Source organism: Polypterus senegalus, chromosome 3 (assembly GCF_016835505.1).
Source record: "Polypterus senegalus isolate Bchr_013 chromosome 3, ASM1683550v1, whole genome shotgun sequence".
NCBI lineage: Eukaryota > Metazoa > Chordata > Cladistia > Polypteriformes > Polypteridae > Polypterus > Polypterus senegalus.
Window position 1 is genome coordinate 117,236,841 of NC_053156.1, and position 16,907 is coordinate 117,253,747.

Genomic DNA, 16,907 nt, shown 5'->3' on the forward strand with positions numbered 1-16,907 from the left:
CGAGGTTGGGTCGCGGGGGCAGCAGGTTAAGCAGAGAGGCCCAGACATCCCTCTCCAAGGCCACTTCTTCCAGCTCTTCCGGGAGAATCCCAAGGCGTTCCCAGGCCAGCCGGGAGACATAGTCCCTCCAGCGTGTCCTGGGTCTTCCCCGGGGCCTCCTCCCGGTTGGATGTGCCCGGAACACCTCACCAGGGAGGCGCCCAGGAGGCATCCTGATCAGATGCCCGAGCCACCTCATCTGACTCCTCTCGATGCGGAGGAGCAGCGGCTCTACTCTGAGCCCCTCCCGGATGACTGAGCTTCTCACCCTATCTTTAAGGGAAAGCCCAGACACCCTGCGGAGGAAACTCATTTCAGCCGCTTGTATTCGCGATCTCGTTCTTTCGGTCACTACCCATAGCTAATGACCATAGAAGAGGGTAGGAGCGTAGATCGACTGGTAAATTGAGAGCTTTGCCTTACGGCTCAGCTCCTTTTTCACCACGACAGACCGATGCAGAGCCCGCATCACTACGGATGCCGCACCGATCCACCTGTCGATCTCACGCTCCATTCTTCCCTCACTCGTGAACAAGACCCTAAGATACTTGAACTCCTCCACTTGGGGCAGGATCTCTCCCCCAACCCTGAGAGGGCACTCCACCCTTTTCCGGCTGAGGACCATGGTCTCGGATTTGGAGGTGCTGATTCTCATCCCAGCCGCTTCACACTCAGCTGCGAACCGATCCAGAGAGCTGAAGATCACAGCCTGATGAAGCAAACAGGACAACATCATCTGCAAAAGCAGTGACCCAATCCTGAGTCCACCTAACCGGACCCCTTCAACACCCTGGCTGCGCTAGAAATTCTGTCCATAAAAGTTATGAACAGAATCGTGACAAAGGGCAGCCCTGGCGGAGTCCAACTCTCACTGGAAACGGGCTCGACTTACTGCCGCAATGCGGACCAAGCTCTGACACCGGTTGTACAGGGACCGAACAGCCTTATCAGGGGGTCCGGTACCCCATACTCCCGGAGCACCCCCCACAGGATTCCCCGAGGGACACGGTCGAACGCCTTTTCCAAGTCCACAAAACACATGTAGACTGGTTGGGCAAACTCCCATGCACCCTCCAATACTCTGCTAAGGGTGAAGAGCTGGTCCACTGTTCCGCGACCAGGATGAAAACCACACTGTTCCTCCTGAATCCGAGGTTAGACTATCCGACGGACCCTCCTCTCCAGAACCCCCTAATAGACTTTTCCAGGGAGGCTGAGGAGTGTGATCCCTCTGTAGTTGGAGCACACCCTCTGGTCCCCCTTTTTAAAGAGGGGGACCACCACCCGGTCTGCCAATCCAGAGGCACTGTTCCCGATGTCCATGCGATGTTGCAGAGACGTGTCAACCAAGACAGTCCTACAACATCCAGAGCCTTAAGGAACTTTGGGCGTATCTCATCCACCCCCAGGGCCCTGCCACCAAGGAGTTTTTTGCTTCCTCATTGGAAGGCATGTTAGTGGGATTGAGGAGGTCTTCGAAGTACTCCCCCCACCGACCCTAACGTCCCGAGTCGAGGTCAGCAGCGCACCATCCCCACCATATAAGGTGTTGACACTGCACTGCTTCCCCCTCCTTAGACGCTGGACGGTGGACCAGAATCTCCTCGAAGCCGTCCGAAAGTCGTTCTCCATGGCCTCTCCAAACTCCTCCCACGCCCGAGTTTTTGCCTCAGCAACAACCGAAGCCACATTCCGCTTGGCCTGCCGGTACCTATCAACTGCCTCCAGAGACCCACAGGACAAAAAAGTCCTATAGGACTCCTTCTTCAGCTTGACGGCATCCCTCACCGCCGGTGTTCACCAACGGGTTTGGGGATTGCCGCCACGACAGGCACCGACCACTTTGCGGCCACAGCTCCGGTCAGCCGCCTCAACAATAGAGGCACGGAACATGGCCCATTCGGACTGAATGTCCCCCACCTCCCTTGGGACGTGGTTGAAGTTCTGCCGGAGGTGGGAGTTGAAGCTACTTCTGGGCCTACCAGGTCTGACCGGCATCTTCCCCCACCATCGAAGCCAACTCACCACCAGGTGGTGATCAGTTGACAGTTCCGGTCCGCCCCTCTCTTCACCCAAGTGTCCAAGACATATGGCCGCAAGTCTGACGACACGACCACGAAGTCAATCATCGACCTGAGGCCTAGGGTGTCCTGGTGCCAAGTGCACATATGAACACCCTTATGCTTGAACATGGTGTTCGTTATGGACAATCCGTGACGAGCACAGAAGTCCAATAACAAAACACAGCTCGGGTTCAGATCGGGGGGGCCATTCCTCCCAGTCACGCCCTTCCAGGTCTCACTGCCATTGAGCATTGAAGTCTCCCAGCAAAACGAGGTAATCCCCAGAAGGTATGCCCTCTAGCACCCCCTCCAGAGACTCCAAAAAGGGTGGATACTCCAAACTGCTGTTCGGTGCATACGCACAAACAACAGTCAGGACCCTTCCCCCCCACCCGAAGGCAGAGGGAGGCCACCCTCTCGTCCACCGGGGTAAACCCCAATGCACAGGCTCCGAGTCGGGGGGCAATAAGTATGCCCACACCTGCTCGGCGCCTCTCACTGGGGGCAACTCCAGAGTGGTAGAGTCTCCAGCCCCTCTCAAGGAGATTGGTTCCAGAGTCCAAGCTGTGCGTTGAGGTGAGTCCGACTATATCTAGCCAGAACCTCTCGACCTCACGCACTAGCTCAGGCTCCTTCCCCTTCAGAGAGGTGACATTCCACGTCCCAAGAGCCAGTTTCTGTAGCCAAGGATCAGACCGCCAAGGTCCCGCCTTCGGCCACCACCCAACTCACACTGCACCCAACCTCCTTGGCCCCTCCCATAGGTGGTGAGCCCATGGGGAGGAGGACCCACATTATCTCTTTGGGCTGTGCCCGGCCGAGCCCCATGGGTGCAGGCCTGGCCACCAGGTGCTCGCCATCGAGCCCCACCTCCAGGCCTGGCTCCAGAGGGGGGCCCCAGTGACCCGCGTCCGGGCAAGGGAAAACGTCGTCCAAGGTTTTTATTCTTCATCGGAGGTTTGTTGAACCGTTCTTTGTCTCATCCCTCACCTAGGACCAGTTTGCCTTGGGTGGCCCTACCAGGGGCATAAAGCCCTGGGCAACATAGCTCCTAGGATCATTGGGACACGCAAACCCCTCCACCACGATAAGGTGACGACTCAAGGAGGGCTGATGGCTCAAGCATTTATTAAACATGTGGGGGCACAGTGGCACAGCGGTGATATATATATATATGATAAGGTGACGGTTCAAGGAGGGGAAGTCACACATTATGGTTGAAAATTAAAAAACTTGAAATGAATGAAAAACCATGTTAAGTTAGTCAGGCACCAGATGCAGGAAAGCACAGATCTGGAGAAAGGTATAAAATTCTTTCTTTTTTTTTAGTTTTTATTTGCATAAGAAAATATAATAACAGAGCATAACTTAATTAAGTAAAAGTAGCATTTAAAGCATAATAAGTTCCAAAAATACTGTTAAGAAACTTCATACTCAACAACTAACCGTTGAAGAGTTCTTTCTATATTACTATAGTTTTTAATGCTTCTGCATGTAGGATCTAACAACAAATATGATTAAAATGTTCAGCCAGTCCCCAGCTTGCTTTCTTTAGAATTATATTAATATGTTCTGAAACAATACTGAATGGATCCTCTTAGAAAAGAATTTGCTTTTTTTCCAAACTGACATCAATGTTTAACATTGCCTTTTCTCTGAGTTAATCAAGACAGACTAGGATTCTTCTAGTCAAGTGAAGTCTTTGCGCAAGTACTGTTGTAAACTATAATTTATTAAGCTCGAGGACTGTATCTTGGATAAGAATGTGAGGAAAACTGGAGAAACACCTGTCTCCTTTTCTCTTCACTCTATTCACCTCAGACTGTAAATATAACACCAGGTCATGTCAATTGTAGGCATTTCTGATTTTTCTACACCAATCGGGTGTATTGACATAGAGCTGAGAAAGATTATAGGAGTCAGGAGGAGGACTTTTGTTTCTTGGTCCGCAGACAATTCACTTTTGCTGCACCAAGGAACCTGTACACCGGGTCACCTGTTTTGGGAGTGAATAAGGAGCTGGTGCACTCCTTCAAGTACTTGGGGGTCCATATCAGCGACAGGCACAAGAAAGAACAGAGCAAGTGCTATCCATTTAATAAAGTGCTACCTATAGGATAATACAATGGATGTCCTATAGTACACTTTTATTTCTTCTGAGGGTCCATAACTCTTGATATTGCCTTTAAGTCATTAGGAGTCTTGTTTCCTCATTTATAAAACTCAAAATGTTCTTATTTCATTTTGTTTTATTATCTTTAAGGTCTGTTTCAGAATTGCTGCTAAATTCAAAGTTTGATGTGAATTATGCATTTGGGCGTGTGAAAAGGAGCTTGCTACATATTGCTGCAAAGTAAGTTTCATAGATATTGTTTTTTTCATTAATTTCCTGTATCCATAAGCATTTATTATTGTGTATGAGAACTTGCTAAGGAAATATGTGCAACACCTTAAAAGTGAGATAAAGAAAAGGTTACTGAAGTGATTTTAACTCCAGCATGCTTTATAAAGTACAACAAGTGTTAAGTGTGAACTGAGGAGGAGGAAATTCTTGTAATCATTTACTTAATTTGTTTTCATGTTTCATTACTCACAGACAGATGCTTGTCAGTAGTAATGAAACTGTGTCCACTGCAATATTTGACACACCAAAAAGACATCTCAACATATTCAGTCACTCACTCTATTCACAGTACTTACCAATACAATGTAAATCATAGCAATTTCCTTGTTTGTAACTTTTACATCAGTTTTATTAATCAAGGGAATCTGAGAGACTGTTAACCTATATAGTTGTGTATTTAATTATTTATTTAGCATCCAGGTACTTAGAAATCAATAGCATAGTAACACAATTCATTTAAATGACTATTAATTTGGTTTACTTTGAGGATTTGTTTACAATGGACAACATCCAGAAATTTTAAACTGCAATAATGAGAAGTTTCTAGTTACTTGCAGTAGTGTATAATTGTGTTTCAGTGCATTAAACTATATAATATGGAAACCGCTAGCACCAATATGACACATCAGAACAGTAAAGCATGCAATTTGAGAGCTTAATGGCGTTACACTAATCTGCGTGGCTTTTCTTTTTAGTGCTTACTTTGAGCTAGCTGGGTGAATAATTAATAGTGTTTAAGCATTCTTCATGTCAATGTGGTATGTTTATGTGCAGATGAAATGTATGTATCTTTGTTTAGGGAGGCTTGTACATAATGGATACTTGATACCTTTGAAATTTATTTCTGCATCCTGTTTATGTGTAAAACACTTCAGTCCACCCATATAGTTCTTCATTAAAGCAATTCATTTTCTTTTTGCTCTTTATATACAGTATGTGTTTGTATTCAGCTAAGGTATTTTTTACTGTGCAGGAATATACCCTTTATGCAACAGTGAATCATGCCATACAGTAGATTTTTTGCTAGGCAAAAATCCTTCCATTGTTTAATTGAACTCATTGATATCACATTTATATTAGTATGGGGTATGAAAGAATTTTAAATATTGAAGCATGGTTTTGTATGCATTTGAATTTGTTTGTGGCATTAAACTGCTTTTATTATGATTAAAAACCCTGAATATTGCCCTGTAGGACTAATTTTAAACACACGTCAGCCACACCTGAACTTAGTAAATTATGTCCATGGTTAAGACACAATTAAGAAGGTAGGCACTGGACACCGTCATAATTTCTAGCCATAAGATTTTGCATGCCACATGTTTTTCTGAGCTTGTTCATGGTTTTATACAACTATGTCTCTTTTGACAATGAGATACTGTGTAAGATGACCAGCTTTGCTTTTCATACTGATGATATTCCTATTAGCTATTTTTTATTTTGGAACTGTGATTAAGTTAGCTGCAGTTCTGCCCATGATTGTTACTGTAATTAAAACATCTGTTTTTTAGATTCACCATCAATCTATTTGACAAACTTAATTTAAAATGCATTATTTTGTTTGCAGTAAAATACTAATCTCTTCACAGCCCAATTCTAAGTAATAACTAACACTTAATGGTTAGGTAATATGGCACATGAAAAATCCAAAGGAGATTAATCCTGTTGAAACAAACACTGTAAAATAATATACATTACACAACTTTTTCAAACTTGCCCAATTCATTTCACATACATGGGATGCCAAAGCCTATTGTGGCATCATTACACACTATGTCATAACTAGCCCTGGACAGGACTCCAGTCTCTCACAGGCCCACCGACAAACACGGCTACACTTGAACCGGCACTCACACTGTTGCCAGTTTAGAGTCACCAGTTAAGTTAACTTGCATATTTTTGGGGATCTGGGAAGAAAGCTTGAAGGAACTTGGAAGAATAAGACACCATCTACATTAAAGCTCGGCTATAGTGTGCTACTCATGCTATGAAATACTTAATAAAATGGATACACTGATGTTTATATACAATACAAACAGAAACAGAGCAAAATCTTGCACCCTCAAGTCAGCTACCTTGGTAGATGGCATGCGTTTTTGTCTTGGGTTTTTCTACTCATACAATGTCTGCTGTTTTTGAACACCCACTATTGCCTTGATAAGTACTATTCTAAAATAAATATTTGTATTTTATGCTGTCTGGAATTTCATTTTTTGAACACAGTGAAACATAGATTCTGGTATAGTTAGTACACATGGGAGCTGGAGGAGACCGCAAAAAAACTTCAGAATAGCCTGAATAGTTTTCAAAACTGGGGAAACATTCAGAAAATGCAGTTTAAAGTAGAAAAGTGGTAAAAAACTCAAAAAGACCTTAACAATCTTCAGAATTGGAGATAAACTTGGAAGATGGAGTTTCATATAGAAAACTGCAAAGTGCTACATGTAGGCAAAGAGACTTTTAATTATAAATGCAAGGTGGGAGACACTGTCTATCAGGAAGATGTAGAAGTTTCTTTAAGTTTTCATCCTTTTTTTTGCAAATTCCAATAATCTTTTTTCTGTAGTCTAAGAGTAGTCTAACAAGTATGACTGGCAGATCTGAATTAACCTGATGTTGGAGTTTACAGGTGTATCTTATTGTGGATGAGGTCATTGCCCAAGGCTGACTTCTAGCCTTTGTTGCTAGTAGGAGAGGCCCCTCTAACTCTGCAGTGGTTAAACAAGTTCAGAAAATGAATTAATGACATTTTTTTTCAAATTGTTCCTTTTATATAATTTTTTATATACTTTTTATTTATTAATGATTAATTCCATTATGAGAATGCTGTTTGGCTTGGCATAAAAATGATAATTTTGCTGTTTTTCCGCCCAATCATTTTCTAAACCTTCTTTATACAGTTCAGGATCATAAGGGGCTATAAAAAAATAAAATTACAGTCCCTTCTACTAAAATAGATGAAAGTAACTCGTTCTACAAATTCAGTGACCTTAGTGGGATGGTTATATGCCATTCTTCATGATCTCATAATTAATTATATAATGTCTCATTTGTCGTAACATTTTGGACATCAAGACTATTTTTTCAGCTGTTTGAATGACAAATCATTTTTACATTACAATTTATACATTTTTTTTTGCTTAGTTGTTGTTTGTTTATTTTATACCATGTCCTAACTATATTTTCTTTTACAAAGCTTTTTTGCTGTTAATAGTGTTTTCAGAGAATAAAGACTGGTTTATTAGTTGAGAAAAGAGCTTGCATAAATTCATCCCTCCAACCATTGTTTTGTGTAGCAACATGTATTGTTTTAGGAATTTTTTCTTTAGTGAAAAGTGTAAGGATGACCTTAAACGAGTTTGAAAGATGTATGTGTGGATCTCCACAGTAAAATAATAAAGTATATACTTTATAACATATGGCATTGCTTTCTCTCTCTTTTTTAGCTGTGGTTCAGTTGAATGCCTTGTCTTACTCTTAAAAAAAGGTGCTAACCCAAACTACCAGGATATTTCAGGTTGTACACCTCTACATTTGGCAGCTCGAAATGGGTAAGAAATGATGCTGACTTCCATATTTTTCACTGTGTTTGTTGCTTCTATCATAGTTTAAAATGATCATTGTGTGTTTTAAAGCATTATGATTGCATGTTTTATGTACCATTTTCACATTATATGTTTTATTTTAATACTATATTGTATGTATTTTATTATGATAAATTTTTTTCTGTATTGAGTGACTCTCCTGTGGCCTCATATTTCTCAAACAGGCAGCCAATTGAATGAGACTCAGAGCTGAATTACACCTGCTGAAATTGTATTATTAAGAAATGCCTAAAAGGGCATTCCTTTTCAGTAAGATGTATCAGACATTTTTATATTGTATACATTGGAATGAATGTATTAAATATTCCCAAATTAAGTTTTTAAAAGTTTTGTGTCTTATGCATATTTAAAACGTCCTTATGAATTGCAAGCAAAACTGAATAACATACCTTTTTAGTTGCATTTTTGTTTGCCCTGTGCCGGCACTAAGTAGATTACAAATACAAGCTTTTGAGGCAGCTAAGGCCCCTTCATCAGGGGTTACCTTGCCTGATGAAGTGGTCTTAGCTGCTTAGAAAGCTTGTATTTGTAATCTATTTAGTAAATAAAAAGGTGTCATTTCACCCTACTTTCTCCTTTTCCCAGGAATGACTGAGTACCTTTAGCACCATTACATTTTCCAACAGAGTGCGACACTACACACCCTTAGCGGACCTTGGGTTCTCTGGTATAACAGTTTACAAAGTGTAATATAGTTCATCATTTAGAGTCTTTTCAAGTCCATGCAGTTATGCATAGATGCTTGCATCACCAAATATCGATATGTTACCTAATTTAGACAGCCCTCACATCCTGCTATGTTTTCAGCCAATGAGTAGTTCTTTTTTCCTAAGTTTTGGCAGAATTTCCTATCTATGTATCACCTGTTGTGTGCATTTGTTTTTATGCAAATTACACTAATGTACCTGGATGCAACTATTTTTTCTCTGAGTATGTGTATGGATGTATATATGGACAGATATGCAGCTACACATAATTTATAAGTATGAAAATGTGTATATGCTTTTGTATTTTAGGCAAAAAAAGTGCATGGGCAAATTGCTGGAGTACAATGCTGATGTAAATATTTGCAACAATGAAGGTCTAACAGCTGTAAGTTTATTTAATTTTCGTATAGCAGTTCACTATTCACAGAAGCACAACATTTAGCAATTTTGTGGTTTAATCATGAATCTATGGTGGAGTTCAACATAATAAGGCTAAATATTTTAAGCACATTCTTTCTTTAGAAGTTTATTGTAATGACTCAAAGCTTGTGTGTTGTGTAAATGGAATTACAAACTAGCCCTCTTTCTGCATTTGTAATCATGCATTATCTTTTACAGGATATGTATTTTTATTTAGAATTTTATTCTGATTGAAAACAAAATCCTATGCATTTTATGCTCAGTAGCTACCAAAAATCATTGCATGTTGTGCTTAGTATTTACTGTAAATCATTTTAACCTGCTTACCATAAAAGAGTCAACGTGTTAGTGAAATCATTAGCTCTACCAGAGTTCTAGGTTCAGATCTGTGACAGAGAAATAACTGTATGGATTTTATACAATGTCTCTGTGTTTCTTTTTTAATGCTTCACTTTACTCTGTCTGTATTGCCACATCCCAAAAGATGTCCACATTAGAGTAAATTTGACCCATTTCTGTGGGAGATTGCTCTGTGATGGACTGACACAATGTCTATCTAGGGTTGATTCTTGTTTTGAAACCTAACAATGCATTGCTGCATCCAAACTAAGACTACTGTTATCCTATGATCTTCTAAATGATTTACAATTTTATTATTATGCTGGGATTGCCTCCAGCTGCCCTGCAGTCCTGTTATGAATAAGTGGGTTTGGAAAATGGACGGATTTATTGTGTGTTTGGTTGGTCAGCATGCATACTGTATATCTAGTGTATGCCTGATATTTTTGTGTGTGTGTATTCTGAACAAGTACAGTTGGGTCAAGCTTTATTAACTAAAACAGTATTTCTTCGAAACTTTTGGTGATTATTGAGACATAGATCTTATACTGTGATTACAAAGAAAGTGGCAATTTTGAATGGTTTCCTCTTTTCAGAAAAGTAGTAAATCTCCTTTCACTCCTCTCATTTACATGTTGACAATACTAAAATGTTAGATGTTTTCTTTAAATATCTTGTAGAATTTACTTGGTATACCATCTCTTTTGTGCTTTTTTAGTTTAAGATGAAAAATGATATTAGACTATTTATAACATACTGTATTGTTTCTGTCTTCTTAGATAGTAAATTATTTTTGCCATAATTTTAAATACAGGTATACAGTAGATCATTAGAACAATTCTGATGAGAAAAGGCAATTCAGACTAACAAGTTTGTCCATCCTATTCATCCAGATTCTCCAAAGGAACATCAAGCCGATATATAAAGTTTCTTAAAGTACTTCTCTCCACCACACTACTTGGTAATTTGTTCCAAGTGTCTATGGTTCTTTGTGTAAAGAAAAACTTTATAATATTTGTACTTCATTTGTACTAATTCAGTTTCCAATGGTGTCCCTAAGTTCTTGTTGAAGGATATTTTTAAAATATCATTTGAGATCCACTGTACTAATTGCATTAAAATTTTTAAACATCACTACTGTAATCTCTGTTTACTTCTACTGAAAATGTTAACTCCTTTAGTCTCACCTTATAGCTCGTACCTCTCAGTCCCAGAAACAGCATCACTGCTGTTCCCAAGACTTTTTGTAGAGCTGTTACATCTTTGTAATATCAAGACCAAACCTGTACACTTTACTCCAGGTGAGGCCTCACTAGGGCTTTATAAAACCTAAGCATAGCTTCCCCTGACTTGTACTCCACACATAAGGATGTATAATCTAACATCCTATTAGCCTTCTTGATATCTTCTTTTCACCGTTTTCATGGCATCAACTTCACTATGACCCCAGATTCTTTTCATAAGGTATACTTTATGAGGAAGGAATTCTTTGACCTCCCATTGTGTAATCAGATGTAACATTTCTACTTCCTCTATGTATTACCTTATATTTACTTACATTAAATATTCTATTTACCACAAATATACTGTTAAATATACTTTCTTCCTGCCTCACTTATGGTCACAAGTTAAGTGTGTGACTGCCCTGAAGATATGGGAGAAACTTGGCTGGCTCATCAGAATGAGAGACATCAGTTAAAGAGATCTGCAAATGCAGTGAACATGCCTCCAACGTGAGGATGTGGATCAAATATGGCTACTGGTAGAAAACGTATCAGTTTGGATAGCCTGAAATTTCAAGGATGACTGAGGTTTAAGTAGTGTGAACTATGGCCAATACCCCCATGCCTCTAGATGGAGCCCTTCTGGCAGAATGGAGGTGCCCCTAATGCCAGCAGGGCATCATGGATATTGGAGTTTTCCTTCACAGCCCTGCTGGATACCATGGGGGCTGCAAGGGGACGCTGCAGGGAGGCTCAAAGACTTTTATGTGCCCTATACCCTGGAAGTATGTCCTGGTCACAGGGACAGAGGAAATGATGTACTTCCGGGATAAAAAAGAAGAGTTTTGATCTGACCTGGAAGTGCTAGGAAATCACATGGACTGAGGGTTCAGAAGCACTTACGGGTAATGGACTATAAAGGACTCTGGGAAATCCCAGTGCAACGCGTCTGGGAGAGTGGACGATTATTGATTATTGTGTTGATCTATATGAGAATTGTGGAGAGGAGCGTGCTTTGTGCACATTATTATTATAATAAATCCAAACTTTGGACTTTTACCTGGTGTCTGATGTTTGATCCAATGGTTCAAGGGAACAAAGCCCCCAATCTGTCACAGTAGCCAAGGTAAATGAGTGGAGAGTGAAGGAAGTGAATATCTTTGGCAAGGCATCTAGCTCGGGTACACCCTAATGGAAAATAAGGGACATTGCTTTCTTTATCCAATGGTATACAAATGCATTATTTTATTTGCTTCTGCATACACAAGTTGAAGAATTTTTGAAAGACAGCCAGTTTAGTTAATTTGAAATTGGCACTCATGAACAGAGGTGAATCTGAGATTATTCAAGTCTAAATTTTGAGTGGCTTCTTTCAGTATTTTGGAGAGTATTTTTCTTTCTGGTACAGATTTTTAACCAATTCCACTGTCCTGTGGTGCCAGGAAGGAGACTCACTGGTGAGAAAGTGGATTTTAGAGGATTCAAATAACATAGTACAGTGGAACCTCGGTTTGCGAGCATAATTCGTTCCGGAAAAGAGCTTGCAGTCCAAAGCACTCCTATATCAAAGCGAATTTCCCTATAATAAATAATGGAAACTCAGATGATTCGTTCCACAACCCAAAACTATTCATATAAAAATGATTAATTTAAAATATAAAGTAAAAATACATAAAACAAATTACCCTGCACTTTACCTTTAAAAAGAATCATGGCTGGTGTGAGTGAGTTTCTAAACTCTTGCGGGATTCCACCCAACAGGACGACACGCGGAAGAGTGCCCCAAAGCAATCGCAGTCTCCCAGCGCTGTAGCAGTTCGCCGTATAAGCGTATCCAAAAATAATCATGGACATGCAGACGGAGAATAGGAGACGATTGCCCGCGAGAGGGAGAGAGAGAGAGAGAGGGAAAAAAAAGAAAAGGAGAGAGAGAGAGAACCATCAGCTCAGTTGTGATCACATGACGCTGAGTAGACAAGGACTACTCGTATTGCAAGACATCGCTCGTTTATCAAGTCAAAATTTATTAAAAAAGTTAGCTCGTCTTGCAAAACACTCTTACCCAAGTTACTCACAAACCGAGGTTCCACTGTATATTGGTATTTTCAGTGCTAGTAACTGTGCAAAGTTTAATTTGGATTGAGTGACTATTTTTTTTAATTATTAGTCCAGACTCACATTCTAGCCACACAGACATTGCTATGAAAGTTGTCAAATAGTGCTCAGAGATGTCTAAAATGTATAAATCTATGTAAAAATCAAAGTGAAAATGTTGACTTATGGTATAAGCAGGGAACATAAATCTGAGGTATCTAGCAGATGACATTCCCTACATAAAGATATGATTGCAGAAAATGCAATATCATTACCTTTTTAAGGCATTTTCTACTAGCAGAAATTTTGTTTTTTGTTTTGTTGTTGAAAGACTTGCATCCTGATACACAGATGGAAATTAACACAAAGTGTTCACAATGCCTAAAAAATCTAAGTCTGTGAAGACCTTGCTGTTAAAACATCAACCTTGTCAAAATACTTTACCAATATATACATATACAGTATGTGTGTGTATACTGTATGTAGATATCACTGTAAACAAACATGTTTTACATTTTTTAATATCTGTATTCCTTATATTTAATCAGATATTGAAAAATCAGAAGTCAGAGATTAATAATGCATTTTCTATGACAATGTTCATTGTTTTATTATTTACTAGAAACCTTTTTCTGAAATATATGTGTAGATTCACTGGCTGGCTGTTAATGGGCGAACAGAACTCCTTCATGATCTTGTGCAACATGTCTCCAATGTTGATGTAGAAGATGCAATGGGACAGACAGCACTTCATGTTGCATGTCAAAATGGCCATAAAACTGTAAGTTTTTTTTAATTTTCATCTTATCTCTTTGAATTTTTCTGAAGGTAATACATTTATTTATAGTTTTATTAATAGTGTCCTATATAAATAAAACAAAAGAAGTGTAATTGGTCAGGGTCATTTTTTTGAATGTTCGTAGAGGGTGTACTTGTCAGGATTGATGATGGCAGGTGTAGTAATGATATGTTTTTTTATTAGTACAGCACTTAATACTTTTGTGACTGGAAGGTCATGTATTTATGTTATTATTTTTATTATCAGTTTTGTGCATGTATGTGTTGCATGTTGTGTCTACAATATGTGTTTTCTGTATGTGATCTCATTGGTCATTTTGAGCAAATTGCTCAACTGAGCTGAGTTGGAAGTTGGAAGGCTGACACCAGTCAGTTACAGTTGAAGCAGACTAGAGGTGAAGGAGTTCAAAACAGCAAGTCTTTAGTATTGCAGTAGCAACAAGTTATAAGGGAGAGGATGTCACAAGACAAAACCTGAAGTGTGTCATTTATTTAGGTGTTGACAACTTAGTTTTGCAACTAAGATTATTTATATACCTATTAAGCATTCAAATTATATAAATAGATATATATTAAGAAACTGTTATTACACCATTTTTACTTCATACTTTTTATAGTGTTGTGTGTATGCACAGAGTATATGTGAATTGTTCATGTAAAGATTTTTAGGTATATCTGTAGAAGAATATTACTGGGAATCATAATTTGTACATTTTTGCAGTATAAGATTGACAGAACTTGGTCAGCCTCTTTCATTTCCATCAAAATACAGAAGCACCAGACACTTTGTATAAATGTTAGGGACTTAATCAGTGCTAGAAATACTGTATGACTCACACTTACTGGTAATTCTTTGTTCGTGAGGAAAAATTGCAAGTCCTGGTCCTCATGAATGGAGTTCAGTGTCTTACCCACACCTCTTGCCACCAGGCAGAGATGTATTGATCCGTTCGTTCAGTGTGGTGTGCATGCAGCCTCAGACTTCTGAAGTATCACAGATCTATTATTTGTCAATCTCATGTTTTGCTGCTGCATAATGGGTCAGTCAAAATTTTTATTTTGCTGGGCATGGCCATGAAAATAAACCCATGATGTCTGTACCATCCCACAGACTATAGAGAGGATCTTATCAGTGAGTGTGTGTGATTAGTCGTCATGAAATGGGTTACACTTTTATAATAGCACAGAAACGAAGCTGTGGGAACAAAATCGACAAATAGCCAGGATTTACTGTATATATTTGAATATACAGTAATCCCTCCTCGATTGCGGGGGTTGCGTTCCAGAAACCCCGCGATAGGTGAAAATCTGCAAAATAGAAACCATATGTTTGTATGGTTATTTTTATATATACTTATAAACTCTCCCACACTGTTTATTAATATTCCCCGCACAGTTATACAGCATAAACCCTTTATGTTCTCTTAGTTATTAGGTAAGATTCGTTGAAATTATGTATGTAAACACACTGTTTATATACTGCTCACAAACATAAGTACCGTATATCATTGAGGAGTTTTATTTAATACGTAATACAGTTTTAAACATATTGTAATTGATTAGGTAATCTATACTAATAAAAGGCAAAGCCCTCACTGACTCACTCACTCACTCATCACTAATTCTCCAACTTCCCGTGTAGGTGGAAGGCTGAAATTTGGCAGGCTAATTCCTTACAGCTTACTTACAAATGTTGGACAGGTTTCATTTCGAAATTCTACGCGTAATGGTCATAACTGGAACCTATTTTTCTCCATATACTGTAATGGAGTTGAGCTCGATGGCTGTGGGGGGCGGAGTTTCGTGTGACATCATCACGCCTCCCACGTAATCATGTGAACTGGCTGTCAACACAGTACGTAGAAAACAAGGAAGAGCTCCAAAAAGCGCTGAAGAAAACATGCATTATACAATTGAGAAGGCAGCGAAACAATAAGAAGCGAGCGAGTGACACATACAAGCATATTCATGAGTGCAGCTACTTCAGAAACAAAGCACGGTGTAAACGTAAAGTTTAAATTAAGTTCATAGACAGGCTGCTGCTGGCGTTTGTCATGCCCACGGTTAATGCGGGATACAAGTTTAATGAGAGGACGCAGGATATAAACGACAGTTTTGATCACTTTGTAACTAAGTTAAAAATTGCAGGTGGAAGGGCTGTGCTTATGCAAATTCTGAGAGACTGTGTTTGTGGGGGGATTGAGTTAAGGCAGGTGGGGGAGTCACGTCATCATCTCCCCTCCCATTCACCTTATTTCGCTCTGAGCTGAGCTCCGCAGCTAACGATGACACTGCAGAGGATACAAAAATGATTTTCTTTTAATAGCTGGTAATGCCGGTAAGGCACATTACCACAGGCAGAAATTTGGACGTTCACATAGAAAATGTAATTTCTATACCACAGCCGTCGTGTAGCGCCTTTCAAAAGGGATCAACTACCAAGAGATGATCCATATACATTTTAGCTGCTGTTAGTACTACTTACCTGTTATGTTATACCGGCTTTAAAATGTAGCTTACCCGAAACCACTCCACTGGTGCTCAGTGTATCTTTACTTCTTAAAACGTTAATGTTTTACTGTTTAATAGCATATAGACTACATTTTATTTTTTTCCCTTGCACTCAATGAGCGAGGCCAATGGGTGATCAGTTATATATATGAATGACCTCCAAAGAGCACGGAGACTTTTGATCACGTGAACGTGTCTGCAAAAAGTGGCGTCTGCAAAAAGTGGCGTCTCCTGCTCTGCAAAACTCAAGCAGCCGGTGCGCGCGCATAGCTGTGCCGGCCTTTGACACGCTGACTGAGCTATAGCCCAGACAAGTGCAAACACGGGATCCCTTTTCTACACCGTGGCAAACTAATATTAAGAAGCTTCGCACTTTCTTTTGCACGTATACGATTATGAGGTCGTCAGCTCAGATTATGAAGACATGCACAGGAGTGGAGGACAAACAGTGCCATCACAGCCGATTACTAGCAGGGACGCATTTTTAATTTGTGTGTATATATATATATATATATATATGTGTGTGTGTGTGTATATGTAGATATGTATATATATATACTGTATATATATATATATATATATGAAGATATGTATGTGTATATATATATGTATGTATATATATATATATATATATATATATAGTAACACAGGCTATATAGGCCTGACCCACACAGAAAGACACGGAGGCATGTATAAAAAGTACA

The 16,907-nt window shown here is 39.6% G+C and overlaps 1 protein-coding gene across 2 annotated transcripts in view; it reads left to right on the top strand.

Annotated features, from left to right (window-relative positions):
• Positions 1-16,907, top strand: part of hace1 (HECT domain and ankyrin repeat containing E3 ubiquitin protein ligase 1) — a 134,195-nt gene that overhangs the window by 11,693 nt on the left and 105,595 nt on the right. For both annotated transcript variants that reach the window (XM_039747856.1, XM_039747857.1), the window contains exons 3-6: positions 4,366-4,455; positions 7,953-8,057; positions 9,128-9,203; positions 13,544-13,675. In XM_039747856.1, the coding sequence (XP_039603790.1) occupies positions 4,366-4,455; positions 7,953-8,057; positions 9,128-9,203; positions 13,544-13,675 (403 nt within the window). The remainder of the gene's footprint in view (positions 1-4,365; positions 4,456-7,952; positions 8,058-9,127; positions 9,204-13,543; positions 13,676-16,907) is intronic.